At 33.9% G+C, this 26,951-nt stretch overlaps 3 protein-coding genes across 4 annotated transcripts; 1 reads left to right on the forward strand and 2 right to left on the reverse strand.

Moving 5' to 3' along the window:
• The first annotated feature begins 264 nt into the window (after window positions 1–264).
• Window positions 265–8,945, forward strand: LOC127794869 (casein kinase 1-like protein 2). 2 transcript variants are annotated; one of them, XM_052326134.1, is made up of 15 exons: window positions 265–611; window positions 697–785; window positions 868–908; window positions 4,490–4,559; window positions 4,719–4,867; window positions 4,980–5,075; window positions 5,168–5,238; window positions 5,453–5,514; window positions 5,600–5,663; window positions 5,740–5,824; window positions 5,917–6,043; window positions 6,174–6,259; window positions 6,468–6,525; window positions 6,846–6,985; window positions 8,298–8,945. In XM_052326134.1, the coding sequence occupies exons 2-15, from the start codon at window positions 710–712 to the stop codon at window positions 8,601–8,603; spliced, it is 1,431 nt and encodes a 476-aa protein (XP_052182094.1). In that variant the 5' UTR covers window positions 265–611; window positions 697–709; the 3' UTR covers window positions 8,604–8,945. The 2 variants fall into 2 exon arrangements, with proteins under 2 accessions (XP_052182094.1, XP_052182095.1); XM_052326135.1 differs by having other exon boundaries at window positions 266–611; window positions 6,177–6,259.
• A 1,192-nt stretch (window positions 8,946–10,137) lies between these two features.
• Window positions 10,138–10,963, reverse strand: LOC127794870 (uncharacterized). Its single transcript, XM_052326136.1, has one exon. The coding sequence runs from the start codon at window positions 10,858–10,860 to the stop codon at window positions 10,510–10,512; it is 351 nt and encodes a 116-aa protein (XP_052182096.1). The 5' UTR covers window positions 10,861–10,963; the 3' UTR covers window positions 10,138–10,509.
• A 9,804-nt stretch (window positions 10,964–20,767) lies between these two features.
• Window positions 20,768–25,135, reverse strand: LOC127795574 (eukaryotic initiation factor 4A-15-like). Its single transcript, XM_052327344.1, has 5 exons — window positions 24,968–25,135; window positions 23,440–23,509; window positions 23,145–23,251; window positions 22,371–22,801; window positions 20,768–21,794 (listed from the first exon to the last, which is right to left on the reverse strand). Exons 2-5 carry the CDS (start codon window positions 23,505–23,507, stop codon window positions 21,159–21,161), a joined length of 1,242 nt encoding a protein of 413 aa, XP_052183304.1. The 5' UTR covers window positions 23,508–23,509; window positions 24,968–25,135; the 3' UTR covers window positions 20,768–21,158.
• Between the last annotated feature and the right edge of the window lie 1,816 nt (window positions 25,136–26,951).

Raw genomic sequence — 26,951 nt, forward strand, 5'->3', positions numbered from 1 at the left:
ATTATCACCACCTCAACCGTCATTATCACCAATGAAATAAAATTAAAAATCTAACACTAATTTGTTAACAACAGAAAGTTAAATTAATTATCTTTTTAAACCTTAAGAAAATGGGGGAGGGAATCCCCTTAATGTGACCTAAATCACAAGTAGCACTATAGTTTAGCCCAACCCTTTCAAAGATCAGCACGCAACGTGTAGAAACGACGCCGTTCCGCAGTCTCCTGATATTTTATTTTCTAGGGAATTCAGAACACGATGCTCAAAAGCAAAGCGGTTACCTATAGATAGAAGAGTCCGCTCGGTGGCTTCGATTGGATCAAGGCTGCCCCCCACCGCTTCCCTCTCGTCGGCAATCATCAATCGTGATGATTCCTCTTCCGTCCCCTCTCTCTGCAATCCCCAATCGCACCTCCATTGTCGAACTGGGCGGTGGATTACACACTTAGAATCCGAATTCCAAAGCGATACAGAGCCCTACCCCTCTCTCAAACCCTCCACCCCTTTTCTTCTTCGGCCAATCCCTAATTCCCCTTTCCAACCCACCGCTAGATTCCAGTCCTCTCTGATTTCGGACCCTTCGATTGCCTGTCTATCTCCCTCGGTCTACGGTTTGTGCCTCGTTTTGTTTAGAGGAGTTTTGATAGCGTTTCAATTGGTGGCTAGGGTTTCGATTTTGTCGTTGATTTTTGGTAGGTGACTCTTCTTGATGGAGCCTCGCGTGGGGAACAAGTTTCGGTTGGGCAAGAAGATCGGCAGCGGCTCCTTCGGCGAGATCTATCTGGGTGCGTCACCGTTCTGGCGGTGCCTCTGGTGATAAGTTGTTTTCTCGGTGTCTAATTTTTGATTTGATACGATTTTTTGCAGGTACTAATATCCAGACAAACGAAGAAGTTGCCATCAAGCTCGTGAGTGGTTCAGTATTTGCTTTTGTGTGTTTTTTTGGGGTTTTAAATGTAGAATCTTTGAAATGCAGATTAATCCCCAAATGCTTTGATTGTTGAGTTGGGGGCCTTTTTTTCACGGTGTAGTTGCTTAATTTTATTAACACTCCAACCATGTGCCTGGTGTTTGTAGTTTAAACCCATTTTGTGGTTTTGGATCTGATACCTGAACTTTGAGCATTTTCTACGTGCAATTAAGCTTGTACTTCTTCAATAAAGTCACTTACCAAGCTATCTGTATATACATTGGTGATGTATGGCATTGTATACCATTAAAGTTGGTTTCATCATCATGCATCAGTACTGAGATTTGTGAAAATTTAGATGTTTCTTGCTCAGTGAATGGATGGTCTGGGAAAGAGGTCTTTCACAATATGATGTAAGCAACATTGCTTTGTATTTTCCCTTTGTGTGTTGGGGACCCATCTAGTGGGACTATATGTCGTCGTTATGGCTGTGTGTGCCATGTTCTTTTTGTTTTTTGGAAAGGGGCGGGGTTGGAATAGAATGCTGGGCAATAAAGCACCAACATGTGCAAAATATGATTGTGAACATAGATAAGGATGGTAAGATGGATGCAGGGCATACAAGAAGAAAATAAAACTGGAAATAAGGTTATTTATAATAAGGTCGGAGTGGCTTGTATTGAAGATGCATGGAACATGATTAAGATAGTTTAGTCATGTAACAAGATGACCAATAGAGGCTTCTTCCGAGAAGAATTGATGAAATGAAACAAGTATTAGCTCAATGGGAGATACTTTAGTATGATAGTAGTTGTAAGGGTCTCATAGAAGGTAAGACTATAGATAGAAATGAGAGTGCAAAGCAATAATTCATGTAACCGACTAAGCATAGTGGGATAAAAGATTGATATGTTGTTATTGTCGAGCAAGTTGGATTTAGTTATACTGATTTGCTAACATTTATTTTGAATACCCACGATGGATGAAGATGTTAGATGGATGTGTGCTAATATAAGAAATGGTCAAAAAGGAAAACCAACAAGCATACATGTAGCGAATAGATGGATTGTAAAAGTTTTGTAGTAAAAGACCTAAAAGAAAATCAAAGAAAGCTTGTTGGAATACCTTAATAGATAGTCATGGAAATGGATCATTTGGTGTAGCGTAATTAAGGCTTGGGTTGATGATAACAATGATGATTGGTACTTGGAAACAAAATCGTTTTTTATCCTAATTAGAATCAAGTGTTTGTCAACTTGTGGCCATAAGATATATTTGGTTTGGAAAATTGCGGGTGGTTTGTCTGTCCCTTTGTACGACAATACGAGTGGTACCACTTTGGTACCATAATTGTTATATATGCTATGCCACATAATGCGACTATAAAAGAATAGATAAAATTAGATATGAGGTTATAGACAATAAGGAGGAGTGGGTCCAATGAAGATAGGATGTTGGAGACACGACTAAGATGGTTTGTCATGTGAGTAGAAGACTAGTAGAGGCACCTGTGAAGGGAGTAGATGAAATGGAAGAAGTAGTTAGCAAAAGAGGTAGGAACAAATAAAAAGATTTAGTGGGGGACACTTAGGTTTGGTATTAAATATATGGGCCTTAAAGAAGATATGGTAATGTATTGAAATGAATGAAAATCCATAATTCATGTAACCAACCCCACATATTGGGATAGAAGTTTCATAAGTTGTTGTTGTAGTTATGTTATATAAGTTATGGCATTAATTGAAATATAATAATCTAACTTGTTCCATTTTTTCATCTACGCTTAATCAACTGACTCAAGTCAAGGGTGATAATAATATATAATCCAAATATTATCAATCAAACCATATTGTTGACTCCGTCTACCAAGATTATCTTCTAATTAAGCATGGAATTTCGTCATCAATTAAAAAAATAAGAAATGTCAATTTATCACTTACCAAATGTTACTTAGTAGATGACCCATTTCTTTCTTTGGGCTTGAAATGAGGGCTCTTTTTTTTTTTACCAAAATTGCAAGAAATAAACTTCATAAAATCTTTAGAGAAACTAATAGTAACATATATGGTGCACAAATCCAAAAATAAATTAGCAAAATAATCATACAACAATTATCATAAACTATTATCTCACTAAGTGGGTGTCGATTGGAAAGTAACCGTATAAAAAAATAAATGATTGGAAGAAATATCTAGGGCCAAGTTTGTCCACACATGTACAGTAGAACTCTATAACAGGGTGGATATTTTTCTTTTTGTATCAAATTGCCTACATCACTCAAGCGTGTACCTACGAACACACAAATTTCATCACAATAGTGATGCAGCTGACCCTATTGGGACGTAGGCCCAAAGAGGATGTTAAAAAGATTTCTGAATATAATACCCACCCATACCACTTTAATACCAATTGATATTTTTTTGTATTTATTTATTTTTGTATAAAATGAGGAAGGGGGGGCCCACAGAGTGGTTGCAAGAGGAGCCGATTAGAGGCTATGTGGACACAAAGCGTTGGCCTACCAATTTCTCACACCCAAGCAATTGCTGACTGGGAGGAGAGCCATGGAGTCCTATGTGCCGCATTAACCACTGCTCCAACAACGATGTGGGACTTGCAAGCCCAAAGGCGACCAAGTCTTTTTTTTGCCAAGTATGACATTGGGCAAGGGGGAAGGTGAATAGCGACTGCTATTTTGACCAGAAGGGAATCGTGAGGATTTTGTAGCAAGAGTATTCAAGACTATGTTTGGCACTTGCCAATTAATTTCCTAATAATTAAAAAAAAATTGGTGTTTAACTGCTATGTGAACATTATACATGCAATTCTTTCAATGCCGCCTACTTAGTGGAATGATATGAACATCACATTGCCATAAGGTTCCTCTGTAAGGTTTGTGATGGTTTAAGAGTTAGGTTCTGGTTGAATGGTAGTAATTTCTTGATTTCTTTTAAGGTTGGGGATGGTTTTATTTTTGTGTTATTATTTGTAGTTGAATGTGATGATAGAATTCATGTAGCCAACCCCCCCCCCCCCCCCCCCCCCCCCAAGTGGGAGTAAGGCTTGATATGTTGTATTTGCAATTGAGGGTGAACAGATTTTTTGCTTGTCCACCTTGCATAGTATTTGGATGATTTACTCTTACCTCTTCTTAGATATGGAACCCAGTTTTCTTGCTTACTTTTTACAGAATTCACCCTTTTAAGGTGGTTCTGTTCTACTAAATATTTGTTACTTATTTAAAAAGAAAAAAGAGGGAAAGTGTGATAATTCTGCTGCTGCATTAGTTTGTGGGGCATTCATTGGTAGCATAATTGCTACGAGTTTTATTTGTTGCTATGCAACTACATTCTGTCCCTTTGCCACTTCAACTAGTTCTCGTCATCAAGATCATATTGGTAGATATAGCTTAGTTGTGGACTACACCTGGTAGTGTTAAATTGCATTTTTCCTGTGGTTCCTGTTTCAGTTTATTGCGTATTTTCCATGCTTGAATACTTATTGCAAGTGGTAGTGTCTTGTAGAGCTTTGTCAAGATAATTAATGCTTCTAACTGGTTTTTACTTATTCTAATATCAGGAAAATGTGAAGACAAAGCATCCGCAGTTGCTGTATGAATCAAAGTTGTATAAAATTCTCCAGGGTGGAAGTAATATACTTTCCTATTCTATTCTCCCAGTCCCACCCCCCCCCCCCCCCCCCCCCCCCCCACAAAAAAAAAAAAGGAGGAAAAAAATAACAAATAAAATAACCATGCTGCCATTTTTGTTTGGGATACTTAATTGGTGTTATTGTTAATATTTGGCAGCTGGAATTCCAAATATCAGATGGTTTGGTGTTGAAGGAGACTACAATGTTCTTGTAATGGATTTGCTTGGGCCTAGTCTTGAAGATTTGTTCAACTTTTGTAGTAGGAAGCTATCCTTGAAGACTGTTCTTATGCTTGCAGATCAGATGGTAACATTTCTTTCATTTCTTTTATTGAACCCACTGCATTATGAATAAGGTTCTGATGAGCCAACAAAACTGACATTTGTTTAATTTTTATTTGGAACCATTCTCTTTTCAGGTAAATCGGGTTGAATTTGTTCATTCCAAGTCTTTTCTGCACCGGGATATTAAGCCAGACAATTTCCTTATGGGTTTAGGGAGGCGTGCAAATCAGGTTTTGGATTATATTATCCTTTTATTCCCATGTTTCAGTTTTGGTTCCACCATTTGTAGCAGTTGATTTATTTGTCATCCAACTTTAAATAGGTTTACATGATTGACTTTGGTCTTGCTAAGAAGTACAGAGACTCCTCAACTCACCAACACATTCCTTATAGGTAAGTTCTTTAAACTTTTTCCAGCTTTCATATTGAAAATGTTCATATGCATTGACCCAGAGTGAAATATTAGTATCCTGATTAATGTGCTCTTTTCTTCTTCCTCCACCTGGGGATTCTTAGATTGTTCCGCCATTGGATTTGATCTATCTAAAAAATTAACCATTCCTGTCATTTTCTTCTTTAAATATGTCCTCATTATACAAAAATGCAGAGAAAACAAGAATTTGACGGGTACTGCAAGATATGCAAGCATGAACACTCACCTTGGCATTGGTATGCTTTGGACTATTAAGTCTTAATTTTACAGTCTTAAGTAAACATATTTTTATAATTCATCCTTGTTTTTTGTACTTCACAGAACAAAGCCGCAGGGATGATTTGGAATCACTTGGATATGTTCTTATGTATTTCTTAAGAGGAAGGTTAACATTCCAGCCCATGTTGTTTTAGCGGTTCTTCTGAGTTAACTGTTTATTAAAAGACTATTTGGGTTTGTAGTCTTCCTTGGCAGGGGCTGAAAGCAGGAACTAAGAAGCAGAAGTATGAGAAGATCAGCGAAAAGAAAGTTTCTACCTCAATCGAGGTAATTAATGTTTTATGAGAGCGCTATTATTATGCCAATGATTTATGTTCAGCATTGTAAAACTTAATGGAGAACTCATTTATTTCTTTTAGGCCTTATGTCGGGGTTATCCTACAGAATTTGCATCGTACTTCCATTATTGTCGTTCATTGAGGTTTGATGACAAACCAGATTATGCTTATCTGAAGAGAATATTTCGCGATCTTTTTATTCGTGAAGGTCTGAGTTACTTGTTTACTATATGGTTCTTACGTTTGTGGTAGCTATTATGTTACTCCATGGGTTCTCAATTTGAAATTTGTCTTAACAAATTCAGTGTGCAACTTTGTAAGCTGTGGTTTATTTGCAGCAGGGTTCCAATTTGACTATGTATTCGACTGGACTATTTTGAAATATCAGCAATCACAGCTGGCCAATCCACCTTCTCGTGCTCTTGTAAGTGTCATGTTATAGTTATTTTTTTTTCCTCATCTCTCCGCATCCTAACCCACCCAAATAGGAGAAGAAATTTGCTCTACCAAGAGATTTGGGCCCCCCCTCCTCCCCCCACCCCCCGGGGGGGGGGGGGGGGGGGGGGGGTCCAATTAACGTTTGCTTGGGGGAAAATACTGTTGCATTGATATACTAAATTGATCTCTGACAGGCTGCTGGAACAAGTTCTGGGATGCCTCATGTCATTGCCAATGTTGATAGACAACCAGGTACTTCTGCATTTTTATGTCCCATTGACCTGTTTGCTAAGTCTTATTTTTTGGGCAAAATTTTGTTGGCGATACTACCTTTCTTAAAGTACATCCAACTCTTTTAGCTTTGTATTCAATAAATGAGCCTCTGTTCTTGTTTTATTACTTGGCTGTTTGTGGGTGGATATTTTTTGATCTTTTACCAAAACAGCTCATAATTAGTTATCATCTTTATTTAGACCTTGGTTTAGTAGTTGATGTTTGATCTTTCTCCAGCATATTTGTGTGCGTCCTATATGGTTTGCACTTACTATGTTTACAATATGATTGTGAGCTAGGGGGTGAGGATGGTAGGGTCATTGGTTGGTCTTCAGCAAATCACTCTCGTAGGAATAGTGCACTGCCTGCAAATTCTGGAGGCTTGTCTAAGCAAAAAAGTCCACTTCCAAATGAGTCATCGCCAAGCAGAGATCCTGTGGTAAGTACAAATTATCTGTTTTCATTTCAATTTTATCGCAAACATATGAAATTCACTGCACTGGTGCACACTTGTCCACTTGGAAGGATGGCCAGATGTGTACACATCTCTATGAGGTGTGTGCACTTCATTTCTTAGATTGCACAGTGACAAGTATCAGATGCAAATACATTTAGGATGCCAATGTACTTGGTGGACATTCCAGATGGCTAGTCCTAATTTTTTGTTATTAATTCTCTTTCTACATGTATATAGGACATGATGATTTTCATGGGTTTGGACACACTTCAGATGCACAGGGTTCCCATAGGATTTTTGTAACTTTGATCTGGATAAAATCTGCAAATACAAAGTTTTTGGATAAGGAATAAAAAATACAAAAGCTTAACTCTAATCTCTGTTTCTCCTTTATTTTGGTTGAAATCTCTAAGATGACATCACTGTTCTCCATGTTATTGCTCCTAATGACCTACATGAGCAACACAGTCAGCATCTGTGATCATGTGAAAGGTGAGTTGGTTTTTATGCTCTCTCCCTCCCTCCCTGCTTCACACCTTTTCTCACACAATCATTCTTCTTCCATCATCACCTCTGGTTTAACACAAGTTTGGTAGAAACCATAACTTGACAGTCCCTCCTTGCACAACTCTTGTCTTAACTTGGAAAAATGATTTGTTTTTCATGTTGAATGAATGTTTAGATTACTCTAATATGAATTAATGGTACCTTTATGTTGGATTAACAGTATTTTTTTATATTCATATGTGATGTTATGTGTTGGATAGTTATCTTCACATTGAATTAGAGATTTTTGAGATTTTTGGTTATTATGTTCATAAACTTGTTAAGTTTGCCAATGGAGGCAAACCTTCATAATTTGGTTGTGGTAACATTCACCAGTTGACCAAAATGAACCAATAAATGAGGTGGTAGTTTCTGCTCAGGTGTGGCATTTTCTGCTACCAAAAAATTCTGTCAGCATTTTGTTTTGTAGTGTCTACGCATACTGTGTAGTTTGAAATTTCATTTATGGCTCATTAGGTGAATATTTCATTCATTAACTGAATGCCGATGATCAAGGATAATTTTTGACTGAAAGATTTGAAATAGCAATAACCATAACGACAATGAAGATAGTAGAAATGCTAGCAATGACCGTTGTGAGATTTTAGGAATAATTACTGTTACTGGTATGAAATTAAAGAGTTATTCTGGTTTCAAATTGTGTAATTTATTGTACTAAATATTCATAATTGTCCTGGAATACTTATTCTTTTGTTGGGTGACATGAATGGTGCTTGTGCTTGTCCAGTTATCTGGTTCTAATGTTCTGCGGTCAAGTGGATCAGCAAGGAGACCTGCTGTCTCTAGCAGTCGTGACCCAGTTATCGCTGGAAGTGAATCTGATCCCTCCCGTGCTCGTGCCACAGATTCAAGCCCAGGAGCATTAAGGAAAAATCCTAGTACTGGACAAGTACTTGGACAAAGTTCACTAGTTTTATCCTCAGATCACAAGCGCACTGCGAGTAGAAACTTCTCAACTGTAAAGAACATGGAGTCTACTCTCAAGGGTATCGAAGGGCTGCATTTTAGCAGTGACGAGAGGCTGCATTACTAGCTGCTGTCTTGCGAAGACAAGACCATCTGTGACTGTAAATCTTCAAATGCTGTTTGCGCTTGATATGGAATATGTTTGCTTTTCTTTCAAGGTAAGCTGCTGAGTTGACGTTCCGGTGATCAAAGTATAAGCTATATTTGTGAGTGGTAAACTGTAGAATGTAATTAAGTCATTATATTAAGTTTCTTGTCGTGCTTCCTTTACTAAAAGACATGGATATTAACAATATCGTAAGGTTTTAAGGCATTCTCTGTTCTCTCTTTCTCTGTTTGACACCTCATTATTAATTTTAGGGCAAAATTCACCATTCCCTCTTGGGGTTTGGTACAAAACCAGGGAGTACATCTTATGTTTCAAGAATTACACCCTCTCTGTTCAAATGTAGCATCTAAATTTTCCCTGTTATTAGGTTTACATCATGCATGGTACCCATAAAGTTTTATAAACGCGAGGGGTATATGATGTAACTTAGTGAAACTTCAAGAATGTAGTGTAATTTACTCTTGATTTTACTGCAAGAACACTGCAAGAACTGATGCTGGTGTTCAAGAGGTCGTCTGCCCATTGTTTCCTTTGGTGGCTGCCAGTACACAGCGTCCAACATGGCATTGTTTGATGCTTCAGGATGTCTTCAGTTTAGGAAACCCTTTGAACAGCAAAAGATGCTGGGTTAATTTAACGTGTACTCTCTTGTTGTTTGATTTTGATATGTATTCGCTGCCAAAAAGTGTGTACAAGTAATGAGTGAGTGGTGATGATTGTCCCAATTCGGATGGATGTTAAGTTAGTAATCCTAGCTTCACTGCACAATGGTAATAGAGGATGGATGGCTTTTGAACTTTCCAAATTTTAGACCTATTGTTATTGGGACTTTGACCCAGTTAGGTGTTTGTCTTGTAATTTTTTCGACCCATTCATTATCTAAATCTATTGTAGTTAAGCTTACCCAGTTTGAATAGCTCATTGGATTCAGTTTTGACCCGGCTTTAATTTTGAGCTATTTAGATATGAGTCTATTAAAAGGGGGGCATTTTCTTTGACTGGGCTAAGTTGTAGCAATGGCATATCTGGATAATGCCCAAAATGTGCCGCCTTTGAATGATTCTCTTTTGAGGGCATTCTGGAACACTCGGTTGTTTGAAGAACTCTCTATTTGGAGCTATTTTATTTTCTTATTATTTCTTTAGGTTTTTGAGCTTTTAAATACAAAAATTAAAATCTCCAAATTTTACCATTACCATTAAAATCTCCAAATTATAAGTTATGATAATACTAAAAAAAGGAAAAAAAAGGGAAAATACAAAATATTAAATTACCTTTTCTAAACCCTAATAATTTCTTGAAAAGAAGTTAATAGGAAGTAACTATTATTTTGATTATTATTTATTTATTATTACCCAATACCCATCCATCCAACACCCCCATTTCTGCAACTGCAAGAGTCAAAGAGGAGATGCAAACCAGAATCAAATCACAAGACCAGAAGAGAAGAGCCCTCCACCATGGAGCACTGCTCTCTCTTAGCTCCAAACCGTCACCAAATCAAAACTCCAATTTCCTTCAATTTATAATCTAATACTTACACAAATCACAGAGCCCCTCAGAAGAACCAGACAAAATATATCAAATCAGAAAACATGAAAATTTCTCAGAATTTTCTCTCCTTTTACCCGCGGAAAAAGGGAAGAAAATTTCTCAAAAGTCCCAAACACAGAGAGACAGAGACAGACATGAACAGCATGACCACCAAGAAAATAGCAAAATAAATACCTACCTTCCATCCAAATGCACGAAACGAAACTCCTCGCTTTCTTTCTATGCGGTCTTACTGTTAAGACCGTCTTCTTAACAATTCCAACTCATGTCTTTCGAGCAACTTTACTATAAGCAAGGAAAAAAGGACGAATCACCGCCAGCCATAGACGACTTGGTTGCAGGTTTCTTTCACCCATTTGAAACCCTTCCTCAAAGACCCCTTCATCTTGCCCTCCACTGAGTACACCTTGTAGCTCGCAACCCTCTTCTTCCTCTGCAACTCCGGATCGCTGAAACTCCAGCTCTTCGATGCGGATCCGACGCCGCTGTTCCTCCCTTTCTTGATCTGAACCGGCACCGGCTCCGGCGGCTGTACAGATGAGGCGTAAGAACTACTGTAACTGTAACTCCTCAGATCATGCATGCCGGTCGGAGCTGGCCCGTCACCGCCGTCCATCTGCATCCTTCCGTCCCTGTATGACTTGGATCTGAAGTTCTCCATCGCCGGAGATGGGAAACGTCCGGTTGTGAGTTTGGCCTCAACTGGAAACCGCTCCGTCGGCTCAAGAAGATGGAGGAGGAAGTGGCTTTCATTTCATTTAAACGAGTATTTGTATTGTATGCCAAAGAAAAGATAATGAATAAAATATTTTCGGGTAATGATAACTACTTCTTTTAAGAGCAATACTTTTTTAAGTTATAATAAATTTATTCTACTTTTAAATAAATTCTTAAATTTTAATTTTAAATATTAAAAATAAAAGCAAAGTATCAAACAAGTTCCTAAATTTTGTTCTCGAGTCGATTGTAAATTCAATGTGGCATAAATATTTTTGAGATGATCGTTCTTACGCTATTTCGAATATCCGTGCTCTTGATTATGTCAAGTTAGATAAATCTCAAGTTAAGTCTTTGACCCTGTATAGGATGAGAATATGTCATACAAATATTCTTATTATGATGTTCAATAAATTTTAATTTTATTAATTATATTTTTAATTAAAATATAATAATTAATTTAATTTTAAAGTATAATAGTTTAAAGAATAATCGAGAGTGTTGTTATCACAAATGTCACATTCATATTGAAAATCTTATAATGTTTAATAAAGAAAGATAAATGAAGATCGAGAGTTTGAATAGGAAGATAATTGATTTTTTTTATATATTTATATATAGTCTTTTTGATACGAGGAAAATTCACAAGATTTTTGCAAAAAATAATTATATAACAATCCATAGAGAACCATGACATGATCATAATTTCATTTTTACCCCTCAGATACAGTTGGCTGACTGCGTCAACCGCTTTGTCACCATTCCATTTTAAATAAAATGACAAAAAAAAAAAACCTCTCAAAGAGACCAAAATGGTCAAACTCGTGATCTGTTGTATTAATTTTTATACATTGGTGTATGGAAAATAAAATAATAATAATAATATTATTATTATTATTATTATTATTTTAATTTAAACTTTTTCTTTTTTTTTTTGTTGGACACTATTATAAGCATCTTGTAATACCCAAGAGTCCAAAAAAGAGTAGTATATATTGAGGATAAGTAAGAAATGAAACAATACCAGCTGAATACCTTTTAGGCTGAATGCAGGCAAAGAACTCCAGAGTTAAGCGTGCTTGACCTGGAGAAATCCAATAATGGGTGACCCCCGGGAAGTTCATGTAGGCCCATCAGGATAAGTTGTTCTGGTCCTTCCTATCGCTTAATGCGCGATGTTACAGGTGGTATCAGAGCCGACTCCCGAGCCTCTGAGCATGGTGGTGGGGCAAACCTCAACAAGGACGTTGAGTCTCTAAGAGGGGTGTGTGTAGACACCTTAGGCGAATCCCACATCAGCCATGCAACAGAGGGAGATTTGAGACCGATTATAAGATCGCATGAGATTTGAGAGGTTTTTTTTTTGTTACGCACTATTACAAGCATCTCCTACAAACTGGCCCCATACCTCATAGGAGAGTAAATCAAGGATGTGTCCCGTTGTGGCCAGGGCTTGAACATGGGATCACGAACGAGAGTTCATTGAAAATAATTTTATTTTAATATTTAATATATTTATTATACTAATTTTATAAATTTACTTAATTTCTGAATGGGCGTCTCCGTCTCCAGTAAATAGCAGCATATGGTAGCCGACTGGAAAGAGCCTGAATTTGACCATTAAATGGCAAATATAAAGGCCAACTCATATCCCCCACGGCTTCCACCTAATTGGACGGCCAACAATTTTACAAGTTAAAGCCATTCTTTGGTCTCTTCGCTATCAATGTGGATATTTGTGTGAATGTACTATTTTAGTCAAGGCCCACTTAAGAGTTGTTGAGTACTATGCGATAATTATTTTATTGACTTTTTAATAATGTAAAAAATATTTTTTATTTTTTTAGGTGTAAAATCATTAATTAAATTTTTATATTTAAATTTAAAAATATTTTTTTATTTTTTTTGTAATTGAGAGCCAAATTACTTAATTTTTGTTGTGATATTGCTTTTTTTTTTTCTCATATTGCCAACTTATCAAGTTATTCAAGTGTCAAATAGTATAATGTGTGTAACAGACAAAAGGCAGCAACCGACAGGACAACTCTATTTCTCTCTCACTCTAAAAATGCTAGAAAGTCCAACGGGTTTATCGAAAGGAGGCAAAAAGACGATTTTGCCCCTATGCCCTGCTCTCTCCCTCCCCCTCCCCCTCTCATAGATTCTCCCCCTGCTCTGAGCGTCTCCCCTGCTATGGCCGTCGCCTCTCTACCATCGCTGTCTCACTTCACCGATAGTCGCTGTGAGGGCAGTCGCTGCATCGACTGTCGGCAAGGCGGTAATGGTAGAGAGGCGACAGAGACAAGGCCAGGCGATGACGAAGAGGCGAGACGACGGCCATAGCAGGGGAGACACGCAGAGCAGGGGGAAGCAGTGACCCGATTTGCAAATTTACAAAGTGGGTAGGGTCAAAATTGTCTTTTTGCCCCCTTTCCGTGAGCCGCTCGGTAGGCCCATCAGGCCCTGTAGAACAACTCATTTCACTTACTCGCTCTCTCACTCTCTCTCTCTCCATCTTGCATGACTGCCTAACTGAACCACATCTGTCATTGTCATGGCCATCTTTAAAGATGTCACAATGTTGGTATCTAACGGTGTTATCACTATCCCCATCATCTTTAAAAACACTGACTGGACCATGTAACTATTTGTCGTGACTGGTGATCGCATCTACTGATCTTCGATGGTTAGCATCTCTTAGTCTCATCCCAGTTCCCATTGATGTCTTATTATGTTGCTGTCGACATCTCCTAGTAGTGGTCGATCTCCTCTCTCTCTCTCTCTCTTTCCTTTCGGCATCTTCTTCAATGTCTCCCATCATTTGCCTCTTTAGTGGCCTATACCTTAACATGGCCTTGATTCTATTGCTTAATGATGTTAAGGTATTGGCAAATTCTAATCTTATTTGTTTTGTTCATAATAAACTTTTTCTTTACTAGTTTTCTCTCTATGGAGTTTGTTTTCATTGTGATGCTCGAAGTATACCCTAACAAATAGTTATAGATGCTTTTGCAGTTTTTTGTTTAATAAATTCTTATTTTTAAAAAAAAAACTATTTTAGAAGTAAATAAATGTCAACTTGCCCCATTAACATAGAATTAATCAAACTTCTTTATTATTTGTGTTTAACCTCAAATTAAAATATATTAAATACGATACATTGTTTCCTACACTCACTAATGAAACCTTGTCCCAAACTATTATTTATGGGTTTTGATTAATTTTAAAGACATTCCTTAAAATATATTTAATATATTTTATTTTAACACCCGAATATTTTTACTAATTGATAAAATATTTTAAAATACAATATATCTATTATTAATAAATAAAAATATGTAATAATACTAAAATTAAAATATATTAAGTATACCTTTACTAACAATCTATTAAACCTTATTAAGCAAAACCTTCTTTTTTTTTTAGACCTTTTATATGGCATTAAGGACAAGACTTATGATTGAGAGAGAGAGAGAGAGAGAGAGAGACATTGCTTTCTGGATGAAATTTTCTCGAGAAACACAAGGAAAATGAGAGGAGAAGGCAAAGCCGTCTTTGTTGTTGTCTTGTTGAGACGTGGAAATTTGAACTTTCTCGGATTCAAATTGAGGGAAAAGAAAGGAAATAGACTTTGGTGGGTTCGATTCGGATACTTCCTTATACGGGAGGACATTGATAGTGTTATCAGTGAATTCAACCTCAAATCCTGATCAATCAAGCATATCTCGTGAGTGTTACTATCCTCGTATTAGTCAGACGTAAGTCTGAAACTTGATAAAAAAAAAAACAGACTTAATCTCTCTCTCTCTTACTCGCTCTCAATACAGGACTAAGTCCCTTTCCAGGTTGAATAAAATTTTTATTAAACCAAAATACTTCAATTAAATTAGTTAAAATTAGTGGTTCAGTTCGATTTAATTTGTAGATCATTTCGATTCAATTTTCAAATTTAAATTTTTTGCTTATTGTAGTTCGGTTCGATCTCCTTACTAAAAAGAATTAAAATAATTGAATTGATCGAAATATCAAAAATGATATTTTCTTATCAAAATTGACATGTTCAGTTTGATTATTTCGATTTAATTGAAATTTTTTCATCCCTAATTACTTTTATCTACTTGCATTTTATTATTTTCAATTTTTAATTTTTTTATTTTTTTCTATTTGAGCAACTATTTAATCAATTCGGTTTAATTTTTAGAAAATGTTCAATCTATTCAATTTAAAAAGTTAAATCGATTCAATAATTAAATTTACCAAAAGCTTAGCCTTAGCCTCTCTTTTTATTTGTCCATTAAGAACAAAGAGTCAATTACAATATTCCAAGTGTGCCTGCACATAACAATACTTAAATTAAAGATTTAAAATATCTCGAAGCCTCTATTGTATCACTACACCAAAACTTCTTACAAAAACGTCAAAAATATAATTCTATTATTATTATTTACTTTTTACATAAATAAATTAAGGAGGATAATGTTAATTAGCATCAGTTAAACATTAATAAATATACATTATTTTAAAACAAATTATTTATTTTATTAAACTAACCAAACTTTAAAATGATATTTTGATGTTTATAAAACGATGTCGTGTTCTTTAGTTTTATTTATTTTCTATCAGTTATTTCGATCTTCTTCAATTTAATCAGTTGGGTTCGATTTATATGATTTGAGTTTGATTTTTTGATTATTTGTGAATTCAATTTTTTGGGTTAATCGGTCAGTTCAATTTGATTTTATTCTTTAGTTCGATTTAATCAATTAGTGAATTTTAAGTGCTTCAATAATCAAACTAAATGATAACATTTAGTGCTACTTATATATATATATATATATTAAATACAAACAAATAAAGCACAAATGAGGTGAAGTAATTAATGGGCAAGAGAGAATGCAGTAGTAATTGTGCCAAACGTGCAGGAGATGCATTCATTATGGCTTTAATCTCATTATTAAATATTGCATTTGCAGCCAACCCTGTAATAATAATGGGCTCTCCCAATCCTAATGGTCAATCCTGGACTATGCTACCCATTATTTATTTATTTATTTTTAAAAATATTACTTTAACACTTATTTTTAACCTGTAAAATAATATTTTATATTAATATATTAAACATTTATATTAATATAATACATAAATATTTTTCCATATATCAAAATAAATCTCAAAGATGCAAGAACTGATAAAGGAGTCGGGGTGTACAAAAAAAAATGATAAACTGCAGAAATCGAAATGAATCGCACCGCACCTTGAGATTTTTTGAGAGGGGTTGTCCGACACGGTTTGAGAAATCCTCAAAATACAAATTGTGCAGTTTGAGAATTTCTTGGTTCAGTTCAAAACTGAACCGCTCGAGTATAATGTAATAATAAAAAAAATATTAAATAAACCAAAACAGATTGTATAAATAAAAGATTGATTATATATAATTTTTTTATTTATTTTGATTTATGGGCTAAATGGTTGATGAAATAATTAATGAAATTGTGGAAATTATACCACAAAAATAGGTGAATTAATATTTTGGATGTTTTGGACAAACTACACTGAACCGCACCGCATTTTTGCGGTGCGGTTCAGTGAGATTTCCGCGCACCAAACCAGATCACGCGATCTAGTTTGACAAAAAAATCGCATAAGCGATTTGGCGTATTAAAAATGTCAATAGCAGCCAAAACAGATCGTGCACACCCCTATAAAGGAGCATCTAAAAGGGTGAATTATCAAATTATCTCTAAGAGCGACAAATCACTGTCTGTCACATGTTTTCATCTCGAGTACCATAGTGTTGTTATTTGTTCCCATATAAAGACATAAGTCAACAGGATTCAACATCCAATCTCAATCCCGAAAAAGAAATAGGTTAATAGAATTTAACTCTCGAATCTCAATCTCACAGAATTTAATTGCTATAGAAAATAATTATTATTATCTCAATCTAACCTGACAAATTTTTCACCAATCGAGATAATTGAGCTCAAAAATCTTGAGGATAATTTCAAATATCCTAACTCATATCATTTATATTGAGAACCCCAAAGCTAAACTCACTCATAAGCATATGTCATTACAATTTCTTGCTAACTTGAGTGTCAAAAATTATATCAAAAGATTTAACCATGTTGGTCCCTTAGGATATTGCCACTCAAGAGAGAGGTGAATTGAATGATTAATTTTTTTTTTAATTTTAATAAATATTCTTGATTAATAATTTTATTAAAAATATATATATTTGATAAATATAATAAATTATATTTGAGATTAATAATAAATGTAAGTCACAAGATATAACAAAAATAAATACAATGAAACACAACACAATTTATAGTGATTCGGTGTTTTCACACACACCTAGTTCACTTTCCCAAAGTCTAACCACCCTTGGGGTTTCACTAAAATAATTTTACCAAGGTTTTCTTCCTAACTTACCTTAGAAACTAAATTCACCTAGATTTTAATGGTTCTAGTAAAACCTATACAATTCACAATAGTAATTTAAATGTTACAAGTATTTTGTCCACATTTGAACACAAATAAGCAATTAAGAACAAATTATACAAAGCAATAATATTTAAATAAATAAATAAATTTGTAACCTCAAATGAAGAAGTTCGTATTTGTCGTAGAAGACTTGAAGAACTTTTCTCCTCTTGTCTTGTGGCTCTTTGGTGGATGTGCAATAATGTTTCGAGAGTCTCAAATTGCTTGGATGTTTTGTTTGAGAATGTTTGAAAACTTTTGAGTGTTTTGGATATGCAATGGAGCACTTGGATTCTTAAAAAATGAGTTTGGGGGAGTATTTATAAGCATTTTAACCATTAAAGAAGAAGTTAATATGAATTTTGAAATTCAAAAAATGTTTAAGTTTTCTTAAATAATAAGAAAATATGTCTCACTTTTAATTCAAGATAAATTTACTTTGTGTATGAAAAATCAAGATTTGAAAATTCAAATATAAGTTTTTGAGACATAAATAATTAAAATAAGAAAGCATGTCTAAAATCATTTTTTTAATTTAAAATAAATTTATTTTTTGTATGAGTAAGAAAAAATGTCTAAAAATAATTTTTCTTTAATTTAAAATTTAAAAATTCAAATATAAACTTTTGAGACATAAATTATTAAAACAAAAAAAATATATCTAAAAGTAATTATTTTTTAATTCAAAATAAATTTATTTTTTATATAAATAAAAAAAATATTTTTAAATATTTATATCATAAAAATATTTTTATTAATTATCAAAACTTAATTAATATGAATTCCGATAATCGGTCCCATCCATAGTCGCGCACCCAGTATTCATCAAATGGGCCTTAAGACAAAAAGATTTGAAAACAAAATATGAGAGGGATTTCATATTTAATTGGGCAGATTTGTGTCGCCTTATGACCAATTTAGAGAGCATGCACGTGAAGTAATGGGTTGGCTTCAGAGTAATAAGACAAATATTAGGGGACCACATTGTATTGTTGACCAGATTTTGCCCTAAAGAAATTACTTGTGTTGGGAGAAGCCCTTCAAATAAAATACATTTATTATTAATTAATAAATATGTTTAGTATTAAAAATGAAACGTGTTAAATACATCTTTAACGAATACTCTTAACAAAACTCGTATATAAAAGTTAAAAATTAAGTATATATATGATTTATATGTTTCGAAATTTAATTATTTATGTTTATGAAGAAGATATATTGATTCTTCATTATTTAAGAATAAAAATATAATGAAGGAGGATTATAATTTCTTTTACATTAAAGAATATCCTTTTTCTCGTAAAATTCTTAGAGAATAAGAAAAATTAAAAACCCACAATTGTTTTACCGAAACCATTCCACACCCAAAATACCCAATGCTCAAAGGGTTTATGTCTCGAAAGAAAACCTTCAAAATATTATACTTATAGTTCCTTCGAACAGCTCTAAGCATCTTAGCCACTTGGTCACCATCCTAATCAAATCAACCTAACAAATCTCCCTCTTAACTAAATATATAACTTATGCTTATGCCTACTTAAATAAACGATGAAATTTATGTATATGTTTGATTGAGTAATTATTTTTATTTAAAAAAATATTTATATTTTTATTTACATATTTTTTTTATTTTTTATAAAAATATTTTTTTTATTTTTATTTCATATCGTATTTATTTTTTATTTTCATCTTAATAACCCTAATTTATAGTATTTCAAGACATTGCCACCACTCGAAGCGAATGTTTTTCATCATCATGGCTGATTTATTGAAAAGGATAATAATTAAGTTTTAGTGTTTTATTTTTAATTTATTTATAATAACAACAATATTTATAATAATTTAAGATTAAATAAAATATTATGGTATTTTTAATAAGATGTGAATTTATTTTTTTACTAAAAATAATGTCAAGGAAATTTTTAATTAAAAATAAAATTATAAAGAGATTGAAGTGGCCCAAATTATACACTTAGATACTGTTTATTAATTAAAATATGAGTTAAAAAAAATATGAAAACTATCTTAAATAAAAATATTTATTATTATATTTATTAAATTTATCTATCAATCCTCGAAAAAGAAGTCATATATCCCCTAATTTATCTAAAATTATTTAAATAAATTTATCTTAAATTTTATAAGTAAAAAAAAATACTCATATATTCCCTAATATATTCTAAAAAAATTTAAAACAATCTAATAAAAATCTTAAAATATTTTTTAATCTTATATTGACCATTTTATATTTTAATCTAAAAAATATTTCAACTTTATATTATTTATTTTAACTAACGCTACCTTGAAAAAAAAACAAATTGTCCTCAAATACCCAAATAGTTATGACACCTTTTAATTTGTTAGTAAATAATTAAATTTCTAATTAAAAAATAAAAAAACTAATGTTATATTTGGTTTTAAAAAAAAAAATTCAACTCAAATTTTATAACTAAAGATGTATTATTATTTTATATTTTTAAAAAATTAAAAAAAATACTTTTCTAATTTCTTAGACTCTGTGGACGTCACATTGCTTATATCATATCACTGCTGTGCATTTCATGCTTACAAACTACTCCTAATCAATGTTTAATAGTTTCATTTAAAGTAAAAGTGTTTAATGGATATATTAATATCAAACCAAATAATTCATTACATTTAAGTTAATCATCTTCAACAAAATAGATTAAAGACAACATCTCCTAAGAAAACAACTAAAAACTCCAAAATAAGACTCATAGATCATTGTATTTAGCAATGCAACCGGGGAGATCGAAGATCGGCTAGACGATGACATTGAAAGGGAGATTAGAGCAACAAGGAATTAACGGCTACATGATGTTCTAGATCTCTTAAACGTCAAGAACGGCAATGAAGACCGAACGGCTCGATGATGTTCTAGTTGTCTTGGATGTCAAGAATAGAACATCAACAAGTACAAAACGACTCAATGAGAAAAATAGAGCGATAAAAAAATAAAAAGAAAAATGTTAAAGATAGAAATCCTAAAACCCCAATCACTACCCGTGCATTTGGCGTCAAGGCTTTATCCTTAATAATTATTTATTGAGTTATTTAATAGTTACACTATTTTGGGGTTAAGGTGTCTAATAGAAGTTTTGAAAGTTTGGGGTCCACAAAGTACACAAGTATTTTTATGTCTTAATCCTTTTTCTAATAAACTGAGGCAGCGCCTCTGCATACAAAATCAGCAACAGATTGTAAAATTAATCCCACAAAATCCATCCTTATATTTACTTTCCAAAAAAGAAAACGATACGGATAGTCAAAATGGGCTCCCCACACAGCATGTCTAATTTTCACTAGTTCTACAGCATAAAGCAAACCAATGTACAAAATCTGAGTAAACAAAGTGGGTTTGTTATGCCGCTAATGGAATTAAAATGATGCCTTGAACATGAAAAAGCCAAAATCCAAGTTACAATCTCATCGAATAAACAAAATGAGAAGAGAATTAAAAAAAAAAAAAAGAAGGAAAAACAAATTGGGAGGGAAAAGGACATACGATACAAAACCCCCAAGTGGACCAAAACTTGAATATCATGCGCGCCGGGCTAAGACAAGAACAGGGTGAGTCGACAAATGTGCAAGGCACACATCATTCAGTCATGCTTTAGCAAAACATTAAATAAAAATGCTAGATAGGGGAGGGGGGGAGAAATAGCAGAAACGCTCGCTAGTACTCTCTAAAAGACTGGGAACCTCTTACCCACGATGTAGCAGGTTTTGCCTCATTTAGAGGAGATCAGCAACATTTGATGGCAGCTCTTCAATAACCACATTGTAGAACCTCTGAATGTCAAACAGCATTCTCTCATCATCCTTGGTGACAAAGTTAATGGCAACACCTTTTCTTCCAAACCGTCCGCTTCGTCCTATACGGTGGAGGTAATTTTCTGGCTGAGTCGGCAAATCATAGTTGATGACAAGGGAGACTTGCTGGACATCAATACCACGAGCCAATAGATCAGTCGTAATGAGAACGCGAGATGAACCTGAGCGGAATTCACGCATAATTATATCCCTAGTGTTCTGGTCCATGTCCCCATGGGTGGCAGACACTGTGTGGTCGCTGCTTCGCATTTTGTCAGTAAGCCAGTCAACCTTGCGCCTGGTGTTGACAAAAATTACACTTTGGGTAATAGCCAGGGTCTCGTAGAGATCACAGAGAGTTTCAAGCTTCCACTCTTCTTTTTCAACATTAACATGGAACTGCTTAATACCCTCAAGAGTGAGCTCATCACGTTTTACCAAGATCCTCACAGGCTTGTTCATGAACTTCCTTGTGATCTCCAGAGCTTCAGGTGGCATTGTGGCAGAAAAAACGCCAACCTGGATTTTGGGTGGCAGAAGCTGGAAAATATCATAGATCTGATGCCATGGAACACACCCCATATTAGATCACAATCTAACACACACATATAAAACGCCAAATAAAACAATTCTCAAATTTCCATAATCTATTTCAAAAAATATACTTGTGAACAAATCACATTGATGAAACAAGAAAAGTCAATCTAATTCCAGGAAAGGGCATAAATAAGATACATCTGGGTACATCTATAGACCTCAAGACATAACAAGAGATGCGTAATATAAACAGAGTATTGAGTAGTTTAACAATAACAAAAATTACACGTTTTCCAGCAAATAAAATCATGCTTGCCGTTGTGACTAATTCCATAATACTAAGAATACAGGGAACTAACTTCATTGGCTCTAAATCATTGTCAACATAATATAAATTAGGTTGCAGTAACTTCACTGACTATTGTTGTGTTTCAATTTGAAAGTGATATATCCTCTAATAACATCTGATACTATACGCTAACCCATATAAAGCAAAATAATCATAAAATTTTGCCACAAACTTGAACATGTTGAAATAAAAGTTGTTAAAGGTACTATAAAGTGCAAAATAAGAAAGCAAAATAAAGTATAAATCACCTGATCCTTAAAACCTCGTGAGAGCATCTCATCAGCCTCATCCAGCACAAACATCTTAATGTAATCAGGGCGAAGTGACTGTCTTCGCAACATGTCAAACACACGACCAGGAGTTCCAACAACAACATGAACACCACTTTGAAGAATCCGCTGATCCTCACGAACACTGGTCCCACCAACGCAAGCATGAACTTTGACACCAAGGTAGTCACCCAGTGCCCGCATAACCTTCTCAATCTGCTGTGCAAGTTCTCTAGTAGGTGCCAAAACCAATGCCTGGCATTGGACTAGACCATAATCAAGTTGCTGCAAGATTCCAGAGCAAAAAGTAGCTGTCTTCCCCGTGCCGGACTGAGCTTGCTGAATAACATCAAGACCCTTGCAAAATGGAACAATTCCCCTCTGTTGGATTGCCGATGGTTTCTCAAAACCTTCAAAAGGTTAAATATATACATACAGAATCTCATATTAGCACATTTTTGCAGGTACTAGAATACCAAGTAGGATAAGAAAGCTTGTTACAATTGTAGATCTAAGCAGTTTGTAGTCATGCATAGTATACTTCATCAAGGCAATCAAAACTCATACAAGGTGTATAGCCCAGGTGCAACAATAATGCATAGGAGATTATAGAACAATTGGATGTGGACGCAATAAGCATGACTGGATGATAGATGCAATAAGAAGTATACTGCAAATAGAGAAAGATGGAAATGTGAGAAAACAACCCATTGTCACATGTTTGAAATTCCAAAATAGCTTTCAGATACTCACCATAAGCATAGATGCCCCTAAGAAGGTTCTCTTGTAATCCCATAGAATCAAAACTGTCATAAACCTCGTCATATGATGTGAAGAAATCTTGTCCATCAGATGAAAGTCTGTTACAATTAAGTAATCAACAAAAGACGTAAATGCATTGCACCAAACAGATGAAATATATATATATATAACATGAATATAAGAATCCACATTTCAAGGGAATAAATATATATTTAAAATATTTTATATAGTTTATTTTACTCTAAATATTATCAAACACGGGCAGAACAAATGATGCAGAACTTACAAGTCATTCATTTTGGCATCGTATTGCCGGGCATCAAATTGTGATCCTTCAGGTGCCACACCAGCCATGACTGAAACCAAAAGATCATGTCATCAGGAAAATAGAAGTCCTTAACAAGATTATTTGGGCAAGAGCAGTAGAATATGCCACAAACTTGAATCAGCCTCAACATATTTATCTTGGAAAATCAGTTACATGTTCACGAGATCAATATACTAAATCATTTTAAAATCCCTTCTTACATGCACTGCAAATGTGGAGGCAGATAAGGACAGATGCTATAATCAATTTCAAATGTAACAGAAGAGCCAAACTCGCAAACCAATAGCCTGCCGTACAAGAATTAAACTTCTGTTTTCTTTAGGGGAGATACACTTGGAGGCCGATGGCTATCAGACTAGAAGGTTAACTCTCCAGCTGTTCAAGCCACTTTGCCCTCTCCCCAATTCAATAAGAGTCAAGCACTTGGATGGGTGGAAGACACTCAAAGAGAAAACAACAAAATCAATGCAGTAAACAACTCAACCTTCAGAAGATCAATAGAGGAATGAAGAAGTACTGATAATATAACAATTTTCAACTTGAATGTTTAATCGTTTACATCTCTCAAAATATAAGACGGGAAATTAAATAAAACACCACGTCGCCACCCCCATAATTTTTCTTGTTCTGCAGGACTGAAGGAGCAGTGGAAAATTGGTCTGCAGTAAACCTTGAATACCTATTCAAGTTTTGAAATATTGCAGCTCTCGAGACAAATGGGAAGAAATAATAGACATATCAATCAATGTCTTCTTTTTTCAGTTATGCAAAGAGGAAGGAAGAAAATATGGCATGAGTGCAGGCACGTGAAGTAGATATCATCATATTGGCTGAAGGGATTTTCATGAAAAAGTAAGGATCTGTCCCAAAGCAACCATATTGAATATAACAAACAGGAAACAAAACTGATGCACGAGATGAAATAAAATAGGTCAATTATGTACAAAATATTCCTAATAAATTTAAAATAAGAATAATAAATGCTTTATGTGCTTTATCCAAGTCTCTTGGGGACAGAATGTTAACTTATAAGTTAAGAAAACCCCTTCTCGCCCAAATCGGGATCGTTAAGAGAATTCTCTTAAAAGTACATATATCTGAAAGATGTTCATTTCAGATCTCCCCTTCATGATTGCGTGCCCCAACAGGTCTCTCCATGCCCACGCAATCCAAACATGCCAGCAGACGACAAAAAGCATAAGCCTAATGCCGATGCTTCAAACAACCAACGACCACCCCAAACACTAGCACCCACTAAAAGGCTAACGACGTATCCTTTCTCCTATCATCACCGAGCTCTCGCTCCCTCGTCTACCAAACATGACTCTCACCAAAGCCACAAACGTTCATGCACAAACGGAACGCATCGATTTCAAATCGCTCTTTTGCACGACGTAAATCCAGAGACACGCGCATCCAAAGCTTAACGAAACAACACGGAGAGATCAATGTACATTAAAGCAGGATGAATTGTAGAAGCACGAACCTGAAGCGATAAGAGAGAAAGGTCGGTGATGATCTGAGTGGAGAGATTGGTTTCGTGCGGTTGTGAAGAAGAGATCTAGGGTTTCGCAACTCCTCGGATCTGCGCCGTGGAGTTGAATGAATGGGAGTACCGGGAAAGAGGATTACGCAAAGTAGAAAAGTTTTCGCTATATAGCGGAAAAATGTTGAGGAATGCCCTTGCGCTTGTTTCTGTATTAATTCCCGAATTTGCCCTCTCTCTGATTCTTTTATTACTGTTGAGTCCGTTGGATTGCCCAAAATAATAGTTCTATACTTCTATGATGTCGCCACAACATTAAAATTCAATCTTATTGCATTATAATAAACATTATTTTCCTACTTATAATAATAATTTTGATAATTCAATAATTAGCCACTACTTAGATTTATACAATTTAAATAAGATTTTAATTAAATGTGTCAAACTAATCAAGATAATCTAGGAATTTGTTTAGGATGACGTTGCTCTCGTAAATAAAATTCTTAAGAATACTCATACGTCGGTGAGAATAATGATGAATGTTGTACTTTTTTTATTTTTTAAAATTATTTTATATTTTTTGAATTGCTTTTCATGATTTGGAACACGATCAAAATAAGCTGATTTTGATCATGCCGTATAGAACTAGTTGATTCTTTCTAGTTCAAGGAGTGACAAATTGAGTTAGACTATAATTATTATACGAGTTTAAATTAACTTAATTGGGAAAAGATGATCGGTGACAAGCAACAGCAACAACAGAAGAGAAGAACGAGCGTTGCAGGCGCGCGAATGACTTCTAGACGCTAGATAAGGCGACGGCAGTGGCAGCGACAAACACCTCCAGACGACAACGTTTTTTTCTTGCTCAAAATCAGCCTAGTGTATGATTTAATATGTATTTTGTATTAGATCATTGATATTTTGTATATTTGATTATTGATTTATATATTTGATTATTAATTTGGTGTATACATGTATTTGATTATTTTATGTATTTGATTATTGATTATGTGTATGTGTGTATTTGATTATTTTATATATTTAATTATTTATTTTATGTATGTATGTATGTATGTATTTAATTATTTTGTGTATTAAGTGTTCAAAAATAATTCATGTTTAGATTAAATGAATTCGCAAGTCCAAAATGTAACCATTTATCTAAATAATTGTTATTAAAAAATATTAGTAAATTTATTTACAAGTATATTAAATATTATAAAAATTTAATATCGTCATATTTATTATTAATTTATCAAATAAATAATAAATTTGTATAGTAATAAAATTATAAGTAAAGTAGAATAATTAGAATTAAAATTTACTAAAAAATAAATAAATTTGGGAGTAAAATAAATAGACAAATAGAGAATGTGGTTGGAACACGTATACTTTTTAAGATAAAATCAAAATAAAAAGATAATTATTTATAATATAATAAGAAGTAAGATAGGGAGGTAGATTAGAGATAACCTTACATAACTCTCCGTCCTATTTTATATAAAATATTTTTAATTATAAAAAAATATTATAATCACAAAATACATGACTAAAATATAAATATAAATTGAAAAAGTATTTTTAAACGCAATAGATATTTATATTTTATAAACAATACATATTTGAAATAAATATATGAATTATATTTTGTAATAAAAAATATATTAAAATATACTTTGTAATACACATACAAATATAATCATTTCAATATATATAAATTAAAAAAAAGTGCTAACAAAATCGTCGACTCACCACTACCACCTACAAAGTTGATGAACCCCATTATTATCGCGTCGGTTTGATAACAATTGTTCAAATAGTGTAGGTCGAATTTTTTTCAAAAACATAATTAAACCAACGAAATAAATGGTCAAATTGAATAAATTGAGAAATTCAAAAATTGAAAAACTGAATCAATTGAAAAAAATAAAATTTTGGTCAAACACAATATCATTTTTGACATTTTGATCAATTCAATTAT

The sequence above is a fragment of the Diospyros lotus genome, chromosome 2 (genome assembly GCF_014633365.1).
Source record: "Diospyros lotus cultivar Yz01 chromosome 2, ASM1463336v1, whole genome shotgun sequence".
NCBI classification, from domain to species: Eukaryota; Viridiplantae; Streptophyta; class Magnoliopsida; order Ericales; family Ebenaceae; genus Diospyros; species Diospyros lotus.